Here is a 14,421-nt window from a genome sequence, read left to right as displayed (position 1 = left end):
AAAATACATTTGAGCCAGCTACTTTATAAAGCCATTACATGCCAATTTACACAGCTGGGGCTACATAAGTGTGTAAGTGTTACACTTGTGTAATGTTAAAAAACAAGTGCCCTTATTTCTAGTGTGTTAAGAGTGCTACAACGTATCCATACCACAGTGTACCTAAACATACAGTGGTTGAGTTATTTTTACAATGTTAAAATTTTACTTAAAACTAATCCCCGTTTGGTTTTATGATGGTGACAGTTTGATTAGGATGGATCATTTCCATTTCAATGATTTCTTATTGTAAAAATTTGAAATCCACACACAAAAAAGAAATGAATAAATAAATAAAAATAGAGGAACGAACTGTGCTCAACCTTTTTTTTTTTTTTTTTTTTTTTTGTGATGTGTTCGGCCACTTAAACTGACAACTGTCCAGCGTGGTCAGATCAAATGTCCTATTTGGAAACTGAGACATGTTCAGAAAGTCGGTGCTTCTCAAAGACGGTGCCTCTAACTACTGCTCCCAAATGCCATTCATAAAGCCATCAATTAAAAATAATCATTTATGCACTCACCACTTCATTAGTAGCCTACTGACAGTCCGACTGCGGAACTTTCACTTTTGGGTGTGGGTGAAGTGTCCATTAAGATGCTTTAGAAACCCGTTGGGTTAAATTCTCTGCCCGGCAACAGCCATTCTGGGAAGGGATTAGCAGAGGGCACAGTGGGGCATCGTGCAGATCTACTGAACTTTGAGCTGGAATGTGCACATGCGAAGATGACTGCATACACTTACACTCACGCCCGTACCGATGTGCACCTCATAGCAGACGTACGCAAGAGCGCTCGGAAGTGTCCTCACTGAAACGCAACCACCTACATCTTGACCTCTTGGCTAGGATGAATTGCGGCCCCCCACAAACACTCCCATACTCCCTCTCCGTGACACACACACAGACAAAACACTCCCTATACAAATTTGTTTATGGTATTATCCATATTTATACCTCTCAATTTGTTCAGATGTAACTCCAGAATGTGACTACCAGTACATTATTCGCACGTTTACATGAATCTATCCATCAATCCATCCAAAAACCAGCTATCTGTTTCTTACGTAGCCTGGCAATGTAATTAATGTAGTGCAGCACATACAAGCCATCATACGGGAATAGATAAAACACTCCTTCGGAGACCCGTCGACCCCGGTGTACTCTCCCACAAAGCGTACGTTCAAAGCGCTTGGAGAGACATCACTTCTCCCAATAACTACTTTTAGACATGTCATGAAAGGAAGGGTGAAGGTTAGGCCAGCCTGGCGGGAGAGGGGTCGCCATTAAAAGAACTGTTATTCTGGTCAGTGGTCTCAGAGCTGAGGTCATTGCAGAGACGTCAGTCGTAACCTTTTGCTTCTCAGAGGAGGCCATGTACAGTATATGTACATTTCGGCTTTTAACAACACACACTGAACATGGTTATACACTTTTGAAAGGTATTTCATTAAGTTGTGCCGTTGCAACTGTGGCGTAGTGGATTTCATGACTAATGCAAGTAATACAGACCCAACTAGCTTACCACCTAAACATGGATGGATGGATGGATGAATGAACACATTATTTGTCGTAAATAAATAATTTTCAGAAAAATTTAGTGAAATTGGATCATTTCCCACGGCACAGCTGATAATCTTTCGTGGGCACATTTGGTTGGGCATCAGTCAGAGGGAGAGATATTCCTGCCAATGTGCCCACCCAAGGTGGCTTTAAATCAGCAGCAGCTTGTCAATTTCAAAGGGCGCCCGGTATGTTCAGCAGCTTTGGTATTTCAGGATCCAGACGCTTTTAAGCCCACGTTCCTTGGACTGCGTGCGAACTGGGTTAGGAGACATAAACCGAGCGCATGCACCCAAGCAAGTGGCGCAGACATAGCAGTGAAAATGTATTGCATGCGCCGCAGTCTTACATTCGCATGCATGTGCTTTGACCTCGTCTGCTGTTTTGTGTGTGTGTGTGTGTGTGTGTGTGTGTGTGTGTGTGTGTGTGTGTGTACAAGCGAGGTAATGTTTGCCCGTTGCAGACAGAGCCTGGACTTTCTCATCTTGATTAAAGTTCCACGCTCATGCAAAAAAATAATAATTAAAGTAAATTCAGTATGGGGCTGCAAAACATGCACGTGTATGTTGTGCTGAATAAACTAAATGCTAAGTAGGATTTGGTTTATTTATTGCTTGTACTGATTCATCCAAAGGCAACTCATCATCCAGTAATTTACTGGCACAGGATAAAAAATAAAAATACATGTACAGTACAGCTTTTTGTCACATAATTATTCTGCATTAAAATTATATGCTCAAATAGCTTTTGTGAAAATTAACCTGCTAGTCTTAATCATGCTGATTGATTTTTGTGAAAGCAAAAGAAACAACAGGAAAACCTTCCTGTTACCAGAATGTCTGTTGAATGAGCACCGCATTCTAACCTGTGAAGCGAGACATTCATCATGATGTGAAAACAGTCGAAAAATATGGTATGATCGTTGGCTCCCAGTTGCAGAGGGACGTCTGCTGGGCCTCAATTCACAATGCTCTGCTGAATTGCACGAGGAGTTGCTTCTGAAGAGTGAAGCCCCCCCCCCCCACACACACACACACACACACACACACACGCTCACAGCCTGACACCTTTTACCGAGCTTGCAGCATCACACTGTGTACACAGTGCGCTGTGCATTTGGGGACACATGCTACGAGCAGTGGTAAACAATGAGGGGGAAACTAAAAACTAATAAACAATAGCAAATACTGTTACATCATGCGTAGTTTAAAAACAAACAAAAAAACAGCTTCAGGCTGCAAAGAGAGCGACTGGATACATTAGTTAGTTTAATTAGAGACAATCCCTGCCTTTTTTTATTCGGTACATTTAATGGCACTGAGCGGTCAATTGGTACAAAGGTTATTATGGGAGATGAGGCCGGCGTACGGAGCTTGAAAAAAACGATCCTCAAAGTTAACGCAATCAGCGTCTCGGATTTCTAAGACAGTGGTGCACTTGATGGATCTCGTTTGCCCTGGGGGAATAGGAGAAAACTGTTTAGCTTTAATAAAGGGAGAGGCAAGTAACACTTGGAGGAAGAACAATGGGGGGAAAAAAAAAAGTGTTATTTCAGATTTTTTTTAAAGTGGTATTATTAGGAGATTCATAATTTTACGAGAAGAAAAAAGTCAAAACAAACTGCGAGACACCGCATTATTCATTGTCATAATATTATTGTACTGCTATGATTAAAAGAATTAAGTACATTTTACGCGACTACATTTTTACTATGACGTAATTGTAATTTTACGAGTAATGATTTATGGGGCTAAAAAGTGGCGCACTTTAGAAATAAGTAGTAACATTAGACGAAACTAAATTGTGATTGAAAGAGAGTATTAGCAATACTATTATACCATGTGCACAGAGAGGGATTTTCACACACATGCGCACACACACACAAATCACTTTTTGCAATAATTTCAAAACTGTCTCTATGACCTGACAGTAGTACAGGCATAAAATGGTATGTGTGTGTGGGGAGGGTGGGGGTGAGGGGGGGGGGGGGGGGGGGGGGGCAATCAGCCCTCTGTGGCGCCATCTAGTCATCCAACCACCACACCCAAGGAAAAACAACCGATCAGACAGAAGGCGTGACTAGCCAAGTGTCAATCATTTTAATTCTGACCTGTTACCGTTACCCCAGAAAATTGAAAACTCACCCTTTTGTGATTAATAAATGGCAGGTCTCCTACATTTCTCAAAATTAACACTATATTCTAATACAATTAAAACTTTCTTGTATATTATTGGAGTATTACCATTTCTTTAATGCTAACCAAGGAGTGACCAGAAAGTGTTACCAGAAGGCCACGTTAAGGCCCAAAACAAGCTGGAAGTTATTACCCACATGAGCAGCCAGTGGGATCCTTTCACACCACACTCCACCGCATTTGCATTTCTCATGATGTCATATTACGCAGGGCTGTGATGTCATCACACAGGACGCCGCTATGACTGTCCCACACTAGCAGGACGGATGTTCTTCCATTCTTCATGTAAGAAGGTTCGAGAAAATGTAAAGTCGTGTGTACAAAATACTCCTAATGACATCACAATGTCCGGCGACTTATCATAGATCTACATCCATCATTTTTCATTCAAAAGCAGACCCGTTCAGATTCATACTCAACCATTTCGCTAAATAAATCTTTGCGACAACAATGAGCTCAATAGGGAGGTCACATTAAAAACTCATGAATGAAAAGATGAGACTGCGAGAACTAGTAGAAAACTATTACTTACAGTTCCGTAGAAACTACCGATACGTTTGAGGACTACTCCATCCGAAATCCCGCGTTGTCTGCGAGAGCTTGCAAAAGGGAGAAAGTAGCAGAGGGGGGGAGGAGAAAAAAAAAGGGGGGCACAGGATAGCGGGAGTGACAGAGAAAGAGTGGGAGTGAGGGCTCTCTACATCAACAGAGCAAGCGAAAGGAGAGAGAGAAGAGAGAGACAGAAAGAGGAGGGAATCAAATGAATGTGAGGGACAACACGAGGGGAGAGAGAGAAAGAAAAAGAGAGGCAGATATGTGTGCCTAAGAGAGGGTAACCCCCATATTAGGTTATAAGGCAACGCGCAGGCAAGATGCTATCGGTCAGCGCACTCTAAACACACCAAGACGGGGGGGGGGGGGGGGGGGGGGGGGGGACGCTGGTACTGCACGTCGTGTCTCAATCGATCCTCCTCCTGCGTCTGTACACGATGTGTCCGACAAAACTCATCAGTAACCTTGCCGTGTTGTCATAGCGACGGACGGGGACCCCGACTCCAAGGCGACTGTCTGTCATCCAAAACGGGAAAAAGTGCAATTCCCCTTGAAAATGTGACGACGTTACGATCCAGACGTTTGGGGATATTGATTGCTTTTGTGAGGGGAAAATTATTTGATGGGGATACACAGTAGCCTGAACGACCTTAAAACCTGGCGTACATTTTGTTAACCTCATCATAGCAAGTCATTTTGAAATTACTGTTTGTACATCAATAAAAACAAAAAAATACCAACGTCCTTGCTAAATAGTGTTTTTTTTCTTTATGTGTAGATTCTTAGTCATCTGCAAAAGTTGAATCGAGGCAACTGTAAGATTCTTGTTTGGTGAATTTTGTTTTGTTTTGTGTTTTTTAGCGGTTTTGCAAAAACGTTCAAATATGATTTAGGCAAGTACACTAATAATTCACAACCTAAAATCTCATTTTTGTTCCACGAAACTACCAACCTAATTAATTCTCTTCATTTCATAGCGTTTTCTGTGCTTACTCATTTATGTCAAGATTTTTTATTTTTTTTTTGCCCAATCAAATGTCAGCCCTTACAATATGTCTTTATCTAATCTGCCCAGAAACAGTAGTGCTGCTTGATGTAACTTCAACTACATTACCAACGGGACTACTACTTTAACCAGTCAGATTTCAAATTCGTCCTCACAGGGCCAGAGTGCCGGCCCTCGATGACATCAACATTAATCAGTCCTCTGATTGGTTGGTCAGAGCAAAACTTGTGACAGCCAATTTTGACGAGCAAAACACATTTGGTGCTCACCGCGGACAGGTTTCTCATTTTTCTGTGCACTTCTGAAGTGTCTCCAGTAGGTGGCACCATAGGATTCCTTTCCATTTGTCACTTCCTCAGCCCAAGCAGGCTCAATTATGTTTTATGTCACATTATGCAGCAGGATTTCAGGAAAATACACTTGATGGAAAAAAACTTTTGCATGGCATCCTGAAATGATTGCACAGTCTAATGAGATCCAATAAAAGAGTTGCATCAAAAATTGTATCTTTGCAACGATAGTAAAGCTCAGTTTTGACTAACACAACATTCCAGAACGTGTGACACAGCACTTGTATTGGATACATGGCGCCCTAATTCCTCACGATCCAATAAGCCCTGTTTCAAATCTGCATGCTGTACAAAACCCTGACGTCACACTCTGAACATTTTGCTTCAATTTGGTTTAAACCCTCACTGGCTGACCTCTCGCGTCACAGGTGCAAGTGTTAGCAAGGGGACAGGCTATTTTTACATCAATTGTGCGATTCATCGAGCGCACCTGGAATAGCAACAGTTACATGTGCTTATTTAATCCATTTCTGTGTGGGCCCCCGGTAATCCAAATTGAGCCGGCAGGTGTTCGCGGAGGTGGCGGGATACCCTCAGAATCAGCCCCGCTGCTAAAATACGTTTATCGGCACATCACTGGGGGTGAGAGGAAACCTTGACTGTTTTTAAGTATAAAATGTGTCAGAGTTGATCAATTTCGGTGTGCGGACGGAACGGAAAGACTGCATTTTCTGTTTCGATAAGATTCCATTTAACTCTGTGCTTTTGTATACTGATCAAAGTACATCGCCGTGGTAATTATCCAATGTCACTTGGCCGTAACGTAGGAATTTTGACCATTTTTAATCATTGTATTCAAGTCTTGCTAAGCTTCCTCTTGATAGGCCCAGATTTGTCACAAAGTAATATATTGAGTAGATTTAGACGAGATCCTCATTTTTTTTTTTTTCAGTGCATAAACCATCTGTGGCCTTTTTTGCCTGGTGGTGTGCCGTGACATTTTGCCAAATATCAAATTGAAATCACTGCGCGAGACAAACTAAGAAAGTGTCACCGAGATGCGAGACGCCTGACTTAACAGCGCATGCACACATTTCCACCCAATGAAACGGGAAAAACACACCCACATGCAGTTTTGACACCCCGATGTCACCCCATGTGCTTCAACCAACACAAACTCCACATACCGTTTGAGAGCATAGCAACAGTTAACGGCGCAGCGCTCCCTGCAAATGCCACTTAATTCTGTGTTAAGTCGACATCTGATGAAACAAGAGTGTGTTTTGCACACAAATACTGTATAAACCCCATCATCACACAAACACACACACGCACGCTAATCTGCGGCTAAGCCACAACACGCAGCCGAGTGAGAAAGCGGCCTGCTCGGCACATTCCTTTGTAGTGGAACAACACAGTGAGAGAATAAAGGAATGATAACGGTCACGAGGCATGCCCCTAAACTCCTATCAATTTTACGGAAATAGCCAAGTGGTTTTTGCATAGTTATTTTTGCTAACTAACAAAATCTTATTTGCAATTAAGCAATGTTTTTATGAGCTCTCTTTACGAGTAAACCTTTTGCAGGCCCGTGGGTGTGAATGGAACATATTCAGACAAACAACAATTAGTCGCTGAGTCAATATTTACTGACAATATCCCAAAGCAAGTCAAGCACCATTTGTCAATAAAGAGCTGGCTGTCATAACGCTTTCAGTAATAAGGAAACGGACACTTGAGATTTGTAAAGCAGTGTAAACTTGTCAAAGTTACTAATATTCATACCAATCACAGACAGGAGGGGAAATCTGAAATGGGTTTTGATACTGAAACAATTTATAGCAACATCCTAAAACGCTATGAGAGTGACTGCGTGATAACAAAAAAAAATAAATAAATAGAGTTGCACTGTGACAATACTGATAAACTCCTCCACTATATCTTCCCTTCCGACAGGAAATGATGTAAACAGTTTGGACTGCATGTCAAACTCTATTTACTTAGCTTGTATGTATTTGCACAACAACAAAAAAAATTTAAAAGCATCTTGTGCACGTGCACATAAAAACTGAACTGCACTCCCAGGCATGGTTATTTTGTCAAGGAAACTCAATGAAAATGTCATGAATGCCTGTTTCTGTGTATCAACATTTATTCCTATTTCTTGATAATAATAATAATCTCAGCGTGATCTTAATATGCTCCAAAATTCTGTGACATTAGTCGTCCGTGAGAAAGCACACGTTTTATTGACTTTCCCAGGACACAGATTGGTAGCAACGCGGCAACATTACGGCCCGAGTCCGCTTGCGATGAGACGCGCTGAGGAGTAAACAAGTGTCCCTCGAGGACACGCTCTATTCCTGTATCTCCGACCTTGTGTCATCTGTAATAAGGCAAGCGTAATTACACAGACGTCTCCCTGCTATGCCTCACCGCCACGCAACGTGCGCGGTCACTTACCGCTCATCCAGACGCACTTTGGTTTAAATCGAAAGGATTCAACAGGGCTCTAATCGGTAGAATCCGCAAGTGAAAGCAAAAAAAAAAAAAGAAAAATCCTGCACCAGGTTTGTGTCTGTGTCTGTGTCTGTGTGTGTGTGTGTGTCTGAGTGCTTCGCTGCAACAACACAGTGGTGGAATACTTCCCCTTTGTCCGTTTGACTTCCCTGGCACTTGACAGAAAAAGCTATTTGAGAACTAAAGGTGCAGTGAATGCAGATAATGACCATGTATAGTACAATAGAACTTACAGTCAAATGAGGTTTGATAAATCCTTTCAAGATAAATCCGCCTGTAAAGTCTCATCAAAAAAAAAAAAAAAACCAGCATCATCCATGAATGGAAACCTTGCATACTTTATATCAGCAGTAAATGACATGTACTCTATGGCAACAGTGAAAGGGTTGTAATAAACACGGTGTCACATACAAGCAAGCTAAAAAGGTCTTAGATGGTCCTCTCTGAGGCTTGGGCAACAGGAGCTTCTAATGTCATTTTATTTTTGGTCGCCATTCCTTCATTCACGGTTCAATCTTTGAATCTTGGGTACAGAAAGAAGAAACTAAGCGCCCCCGGGCAAGGTAACTTCCTTGTACTTGTAAAAGCGATTGTCGCATGCTTCACTGTAATTTGTTTTGATCTCGGAACTGATTGTGTTCCTTTGTACTTTTCACAGAATTAAGTAACTGCACAAGGTGTTGCATAATTTGCTAATGAAGTGACGCACACGTCTGGAAATATCTTGCCTGTTGATTGAGCTGCAATGACAGCAATTTGTCACCAAAGTTAAAAAGAAAAGAAGAAGAAAAAAAAAGCGTGGGCACAAATACTTCACAGTGGTTGACTTCCTTTCACACTTGCATGACAAACGTGAAATGCGTCGCGTCTTCAGGCAAACTCCCAAGCTCTCAAACTCTTCGTCTCCGCTTCCCCATGCGCGTCATCAAAGTTCAACAGTGTTTATAAGTTTTCTTTTTAAAGGAGGGTTCAAACTTATTTTTACACTTGTTGACAGTTAAGATGTTAAAAATGTTACTTAAAACATTGCCTGTGCGGTTTAATAAAGGTTTGGCCTGAAAACAGATTCAATTCCTGTTATTTCCCATGGAGCAAAAATCTATTCCAAATAAAAAAACAAATATAGATATTTATGATTTTCCAACACGACTTTTGCAACTTATGTTAGTTAGGCTTACACGTCCTGTTTTCCCTCAAACTGCCCTCATCTCTTGACTTTTATTCCAGTAAGGGCTTTCTTGCTACTTTTTCCACCACTCAGATGTAATTTTCTTTCTCTCACTTCAGTGTCGCTCCTCTCGGTCTTGCTCCCTGCTCATATCCCCCCCCCCCCCCCCCATATAATTCTGTATTCTTTGGCTGGCATCATTAGTTGTAGCAATAAACACGCAGGGTCTTGCGGGATAGCCCAGAAAAAGTGCGCGACAGAGCCGTACGTGCTTTCGCACAGGGAAACAGTGTACTAACTGTGCTCGAGTGCGAGTGAAAATGTAGAGTTCAGTGAAGCTAAGTATTAATTACCCTCAATTAGAGGTTGCTTCTTTAAAGAATTGGGCAATATGGGTGTTATACTGCTTCATTTCTGATATGATGATGATAATACCACACGCACATGTTTTAAAAACGACAGCACTCCCATCATTGACTGCTGCTCATTGTGAGTAAGTGGTGATGACTAGCAGGAGTAGCTCATCTGGTGTTTTGACAAGGGGGAAGTGCTGGCAACTCCCACTTATTTGAAAGGGTGCATTAAAGCCGCTCCGTATTCCTGCAACTGCAAAGGCCTCGTAAAAAACACTCGGCCAAAGTCAGAAACCGCACTCCAGGCGACGCGCGAGCGTCCCGCCCCGCCCCGAGCCCCTCACCTCCCAACGCGAGTAACCTTAGACAGTGTCGGCCTCTGTTGCGGTAGTCCGCCGCGTGTACGCACAAAGCCGCAGAAATAAAAATGCAAAAGGCAAGAGGCGCATGCAAAGCTGTCATACACCGCCTCTTTGTGTTTGAGGACCGGCAGAGATGTGGAGGAGAAATACAGAAAAGAGCGTGACTGTGCCTTCTAAATTTGACGTGGCAGAGAAGAGTGTTGTTCAAATTCATCAAGCATCTCAATTATACCTACACATAATTACATTTGAGCCATGCAAATATATTTCTTGAAATTCTTCAGTGGCTTTGCCACGCCGCCGCAGTGAGGCGCTCACGCTAAAGCGCGAAGCTTCTGTCCACACGCTGACAGTCAAGTCTGACCTTTTTTTTAAAAATAAATTATCACCCCCTCCTTCCGTTTCTTTTTTTGCGCGATGTACACGCACTCACGGTCGACAACGAAGGGCTCTAAATGAAGGAAGATGCGTTTTGGGGGTGTAGGCAAGGCTTGCTGGCTCGCTAGCTTACTGCATGTCGCAACTGCGCCAGATAACCGCTGATACAAATGAAGGCACTCAAGTTGCTGTGTAGTGGGAAAGGGTGGACTCATGCCGGACTCCAAAGTGCGTCCAGGGGGAAAATAAATACATAAATAAATAAATAAAAATCAGGACAATTGAAATGAAGAAAACCAGTTTCACGCACAATTGAGTATGACATAATTCTCAGTCTTTGCTCATGTTTTCATCAGTTATCTTCAAACATGTGTAATGCATTTGGAAACAAATCTCAGAAATCACTTGACATGGTCTATAAACCGAATTGGCACATTCAAGTTTGACTAGATGGCTAAAAAATGGTGGTTGGTTACACACGAGCAGTCGTGAAAATATGTGCGCCACAGTTTGGGAATCCCTGACCTAGAACATTAAAGTTCCCTTCATTTTTTGTGGCTTTTCCATCATGCCAACTCTGCTCAGTGCAATTGCACACGCGCACATACGCTTAGACGCGGACAGAGGACTCAGTCATTGGGCCTGTCAGTAATATGGGGAGCAGAACTAACCAGGGAATAAATCACTTTTCCGCAGCCTGAACAAAGAGCCAGTGTGTGCGCGCGTGTTGGTCTATTAACATACTTCTACAAAACATTATTCATCTTTAATGCATCACAGGCTTCACTTTTCAATCCAAATAGGAGAAAGCAGGAGGGCTTAAAAATCAACCGAGAGGTAAATAAGTGGAACCGCAGCCATCGAGAGAGAAATGCGGAGAAATGAGAAATTTGAGAGGAAAACCTCTTCCAAACCGACGCCTTATCGTCAGTGGAAATTTCACATCACTTCGAAAACACGTCAAGGATAAGCCCTTCATAAGTCCAAGAAAAGTGGCGGTGATGCAACACCATGAAGGCCGAGGAGTTCTCACGGAAACGTACTTCCGAGTCTCATTAATAGGCAACTTAATGAACCTTGGGTGCATGCTTTTTGATGCACCGTCATAAAGTTGCAGGGGGTGTCAGTGTCAAATGTCTGTACTTTGCACCGTTGGGTGATTTTCCAGCCTGAGCATCAAAAGTATGACTGCAAAACACATGAACGATACACGTGCCAGGACCAACAAGCTTTATGAGCAGTTGCTGCAACAACAGAGCCTCTGTTTCTTTCCCAATCATCCTTTGCTTTACCAAAACATCAACGAGTGCTGTATCTCGGCTTTACCTTGTGCATCTTGGCCCAGACAAAGCGCAGCACCCCCTTGCAGACTTGGAGTTCTTCTCCCACACGGCGCGTCAGGATCGGCAGGATATCTTTCTTGCTAGGTTGCCATGTCAGACAGCAGACCACCTCCTCCCGGGCCTCCTCCGAGATGCGTCCCGAGGGCAGCGTCCGGACGATCGCTCTGGTTCCAGTGCACACCGACTTGGTCACCTTACAGAACGACAAATGATTCTTCTGAGCAACGTCTGTGGAGATTCAAAGTAGTCCAGGTCATGGTAATCCACAAAGGTTGAATCGAGGCACCCTACTGATGACTACACCTCAGGAGACACACCCACCGAGGCTCCACACCTTCAAATTTAGAACTGAAGAAACCTTTTGGATTAAAGGTGAAACGTCTTCAACAAACAAGAACACTAGAGTTGCCTCGAATCAACTATTACGGATTCTTCTCAGAGTTTAGCAGAAACTAGAAATTGCATTTCCCAAATTGTGTGTGAATGCTGGAGAAACGCAGTAAATAATAATAAATGACACTATTACTTGTGGTTAGAAGCAAAAGCAAAAACTGCAGCTTCTCAAGAAAAGCATTCAAGCAAAAGCAAAAACTGCAGCTTCTCAAGAAAAGCATTCAAGCAAAAGCAAAAACTGCAGCTTCTCAAGAAAAGCATTCAAAACCATTTGGCCGAAAACAACCAAATTGGGACTCATGCTGGTTCTGATGTCATACCATAGCAATCCTCAGATACTACTCAAATACGGTCTTTATGATTACGCTTAACGCTTGTCTCCCAGAATTCATGCGATACTCATAACACACAAGAGCAAAAATGTGACAGCTCATCTCCCAGAAGACATGCAATTCACGTGAAAGGACATTCCAAAAGTCAAGCCAGTACCTTTTGATTATTCTTAAAGAACCGTCTCACCAGGACCGTGGAACGCTCTTTACGGTTCCTGACAAATTCTGAGTTATCCAAGAGGTCGTCTTCGGCCCCCTCATTGGCGCTGCTGCCCCCACTGCAGCTGCCCCTTCTCCCTTCTGAGGACAACCTCTCGTCACGCATCAGGGCCGGCGTCATGGATTCGAAGAATTTCTCCACGGAACAAGTGTTTCTGTCGAGCCGCTCTAAGCTGGAGAAGCCGTCTTTGAGATGGTGATGGTGGACGTGTCCATTGCGCCGATGCTGCCGGTGGGTGGGCACGGGGGAGCTGTAGGGGGAGGACACCAGCGAGTTGGGTACACTGGAGGGACTGCGCCAGGAGGAGCAGCATGGTGATGTCTGGAGGTAGAAAACATTCAAACGGATAGATCAGAAGCGCCGTGTTTCATTGTCACTGAAGCTTTCCACCATACAGATCCAAATCGATCGGCTTAGTATGATAAGCATTTCTTTTTTTAAATTTGAATCATCAAAAGGAGGTTTCTCGTCACACTTCCTTTGGGATACTACCCACGATGGTACGTTACAGTACAGGTGGAACTAAACTAGGGATGATCATTTGACTACACTTCCCTGTTCCACTATGGAGGAAATTAATAAATTATTAGTTAGAATCTCAGAATATTGTGAACTTTTCAGTGACAGAGCTGTATCGAGAAGACTGAATACCGCTCGGGGAAATGTTTTTAATCATTAAATCTTTGCCTCTGTAAAACACTTTCGATTTTCCTTGCGTATGAATGGATCTCGCTCAGCTCAGGGTTTGCTGTTCCTAACCATGCAGCTTGGTGTAAGTAGCCTTTGCTACCTTGGGGAAATCCAGCGTCGACACGGGTAGGCTGGAGCGCCGGAGATGCCGGCGGTTCCGCCAGTAGACGCGACTGAGCGACGGACTGTGAGCGGGGCTTGCGCAGAGGCTCGAGCTTGGGCAGGACGGGGAACTGTGGCAAGAGTCGAGGCGGGTGAAGCAACGGGTGCCGCCACTTCTGCCTTCATTCACACCCTCGCTTATTAAGTCCAGCTGGCTGAAAGATCCTTCAGAACCTCTCGCAGGCTTTGAGGTTATTCCTTCGATTTTTTTGCCAAGCAGTCGCTCTGGATAAAGCTTCATCTCTGGGCTGTACTCAAAAGAGCGATATTCTGTGTCCAAATTGGTCTCATTCTCACTGTCACACGACAACGTCTTGTAATAAAGGCGAGCCGGGTTACTCCGCCGCTTTGGCAGCCACAAGTGGTCCGGGTGCTGGCGGACTTCCTGGCTGTCGTTTGAGCATCTAGTTTCTCTGCTGGGCCTGACCGCGGAGGATGGAGGTGTAGCGTGCTTGTCCGAGACGATCTGATTCTCTTCGGTGGCCATTGTGTCTGCGGACGGGTCGCACCTCTTTGCCTCCTGTTTTAGTCCTGAAAAGACAAAACAATTTAGTGACGATGGCAATCGACACATCTAATCAGTCAGATTCAGAAGTCAGCTTGTTGTCAGTTATTTATCTGAAATATTTCCACTCTATAACTCATATTTGTTCCTCCAAAATATGTGCACAACTCTATTGCCAAAACTGCAGAAGCAATGAGTTCCATTCCAATTATTGACTCCATAAAGCAGCAAAAGGAAATTAACTCTGCAGGTTTATTATGTACGGATGGAGCATGCTTGTATGCACTGATCTTGGTGGGCTTAGTGAGAAATGAACTCTTCATAAAAAAGTGATAGAGCTAATATGTCACT

General features: G+C 43.4%; 1 protein-coding gene across 6 annotated transcripts in view; it reads right to left on the bottom strand.

Annotated features, from left to right (window-relative positions):
* plce1 (phospholipase C, epsilon 1) overlaps nt 1–14,421 on the bottom strand; it is a 62,047-nt gene that overhangs the window by 39,897 nt on the left and 7,729 nt on the right. For all 6 annotated transcript variants that reach the window (XR_009785685.1, XM_061756306.1, XM_061756308.1 and 3 more), the window contains exons 3-5: nt 13,504–14,096; nt 12,651–13,034; nt 11,752–11,961 (exon numbers count right to left, since the gene is read on the bottom strand). Coding sequence is in view for 5 of the 6 variants with exons in the window: in XM_061756306.1 (XP_061612290.1) it covers nt 11,752–11,961; nt 12,651–13,034; nt 13,504–14,052 (1,143 nt within the window). In the remaining variant the exon portion in view is untranslated. The remainder of the gene's footprint in view (nt 1–11,751; nt 11,962–12,650; nt 13,035–13,503; nt 14,097–14,421) is intronic.

This window comes from Phyllopteryx taeniolatus, chromosome 19, assembly GCF_024500385.1.
Source record: "Phyllopteryx taeniolatus isolate TA_2022b chromosome 19, UOR_Ptae_1.2, whole genome shotgun sequence".
Lineage (NCBI taxonomy): Eukaryota > Metazoa > Chordata > Actinopteri > Syngnathiformes > Syngnathidae > Phyllopteryx > Phyllopteryx taeniolatus.
Note: the sequence above shows the minus strand (reverse complement) of the source record. Positions and strands in the feature narration are given on the sequence as shown.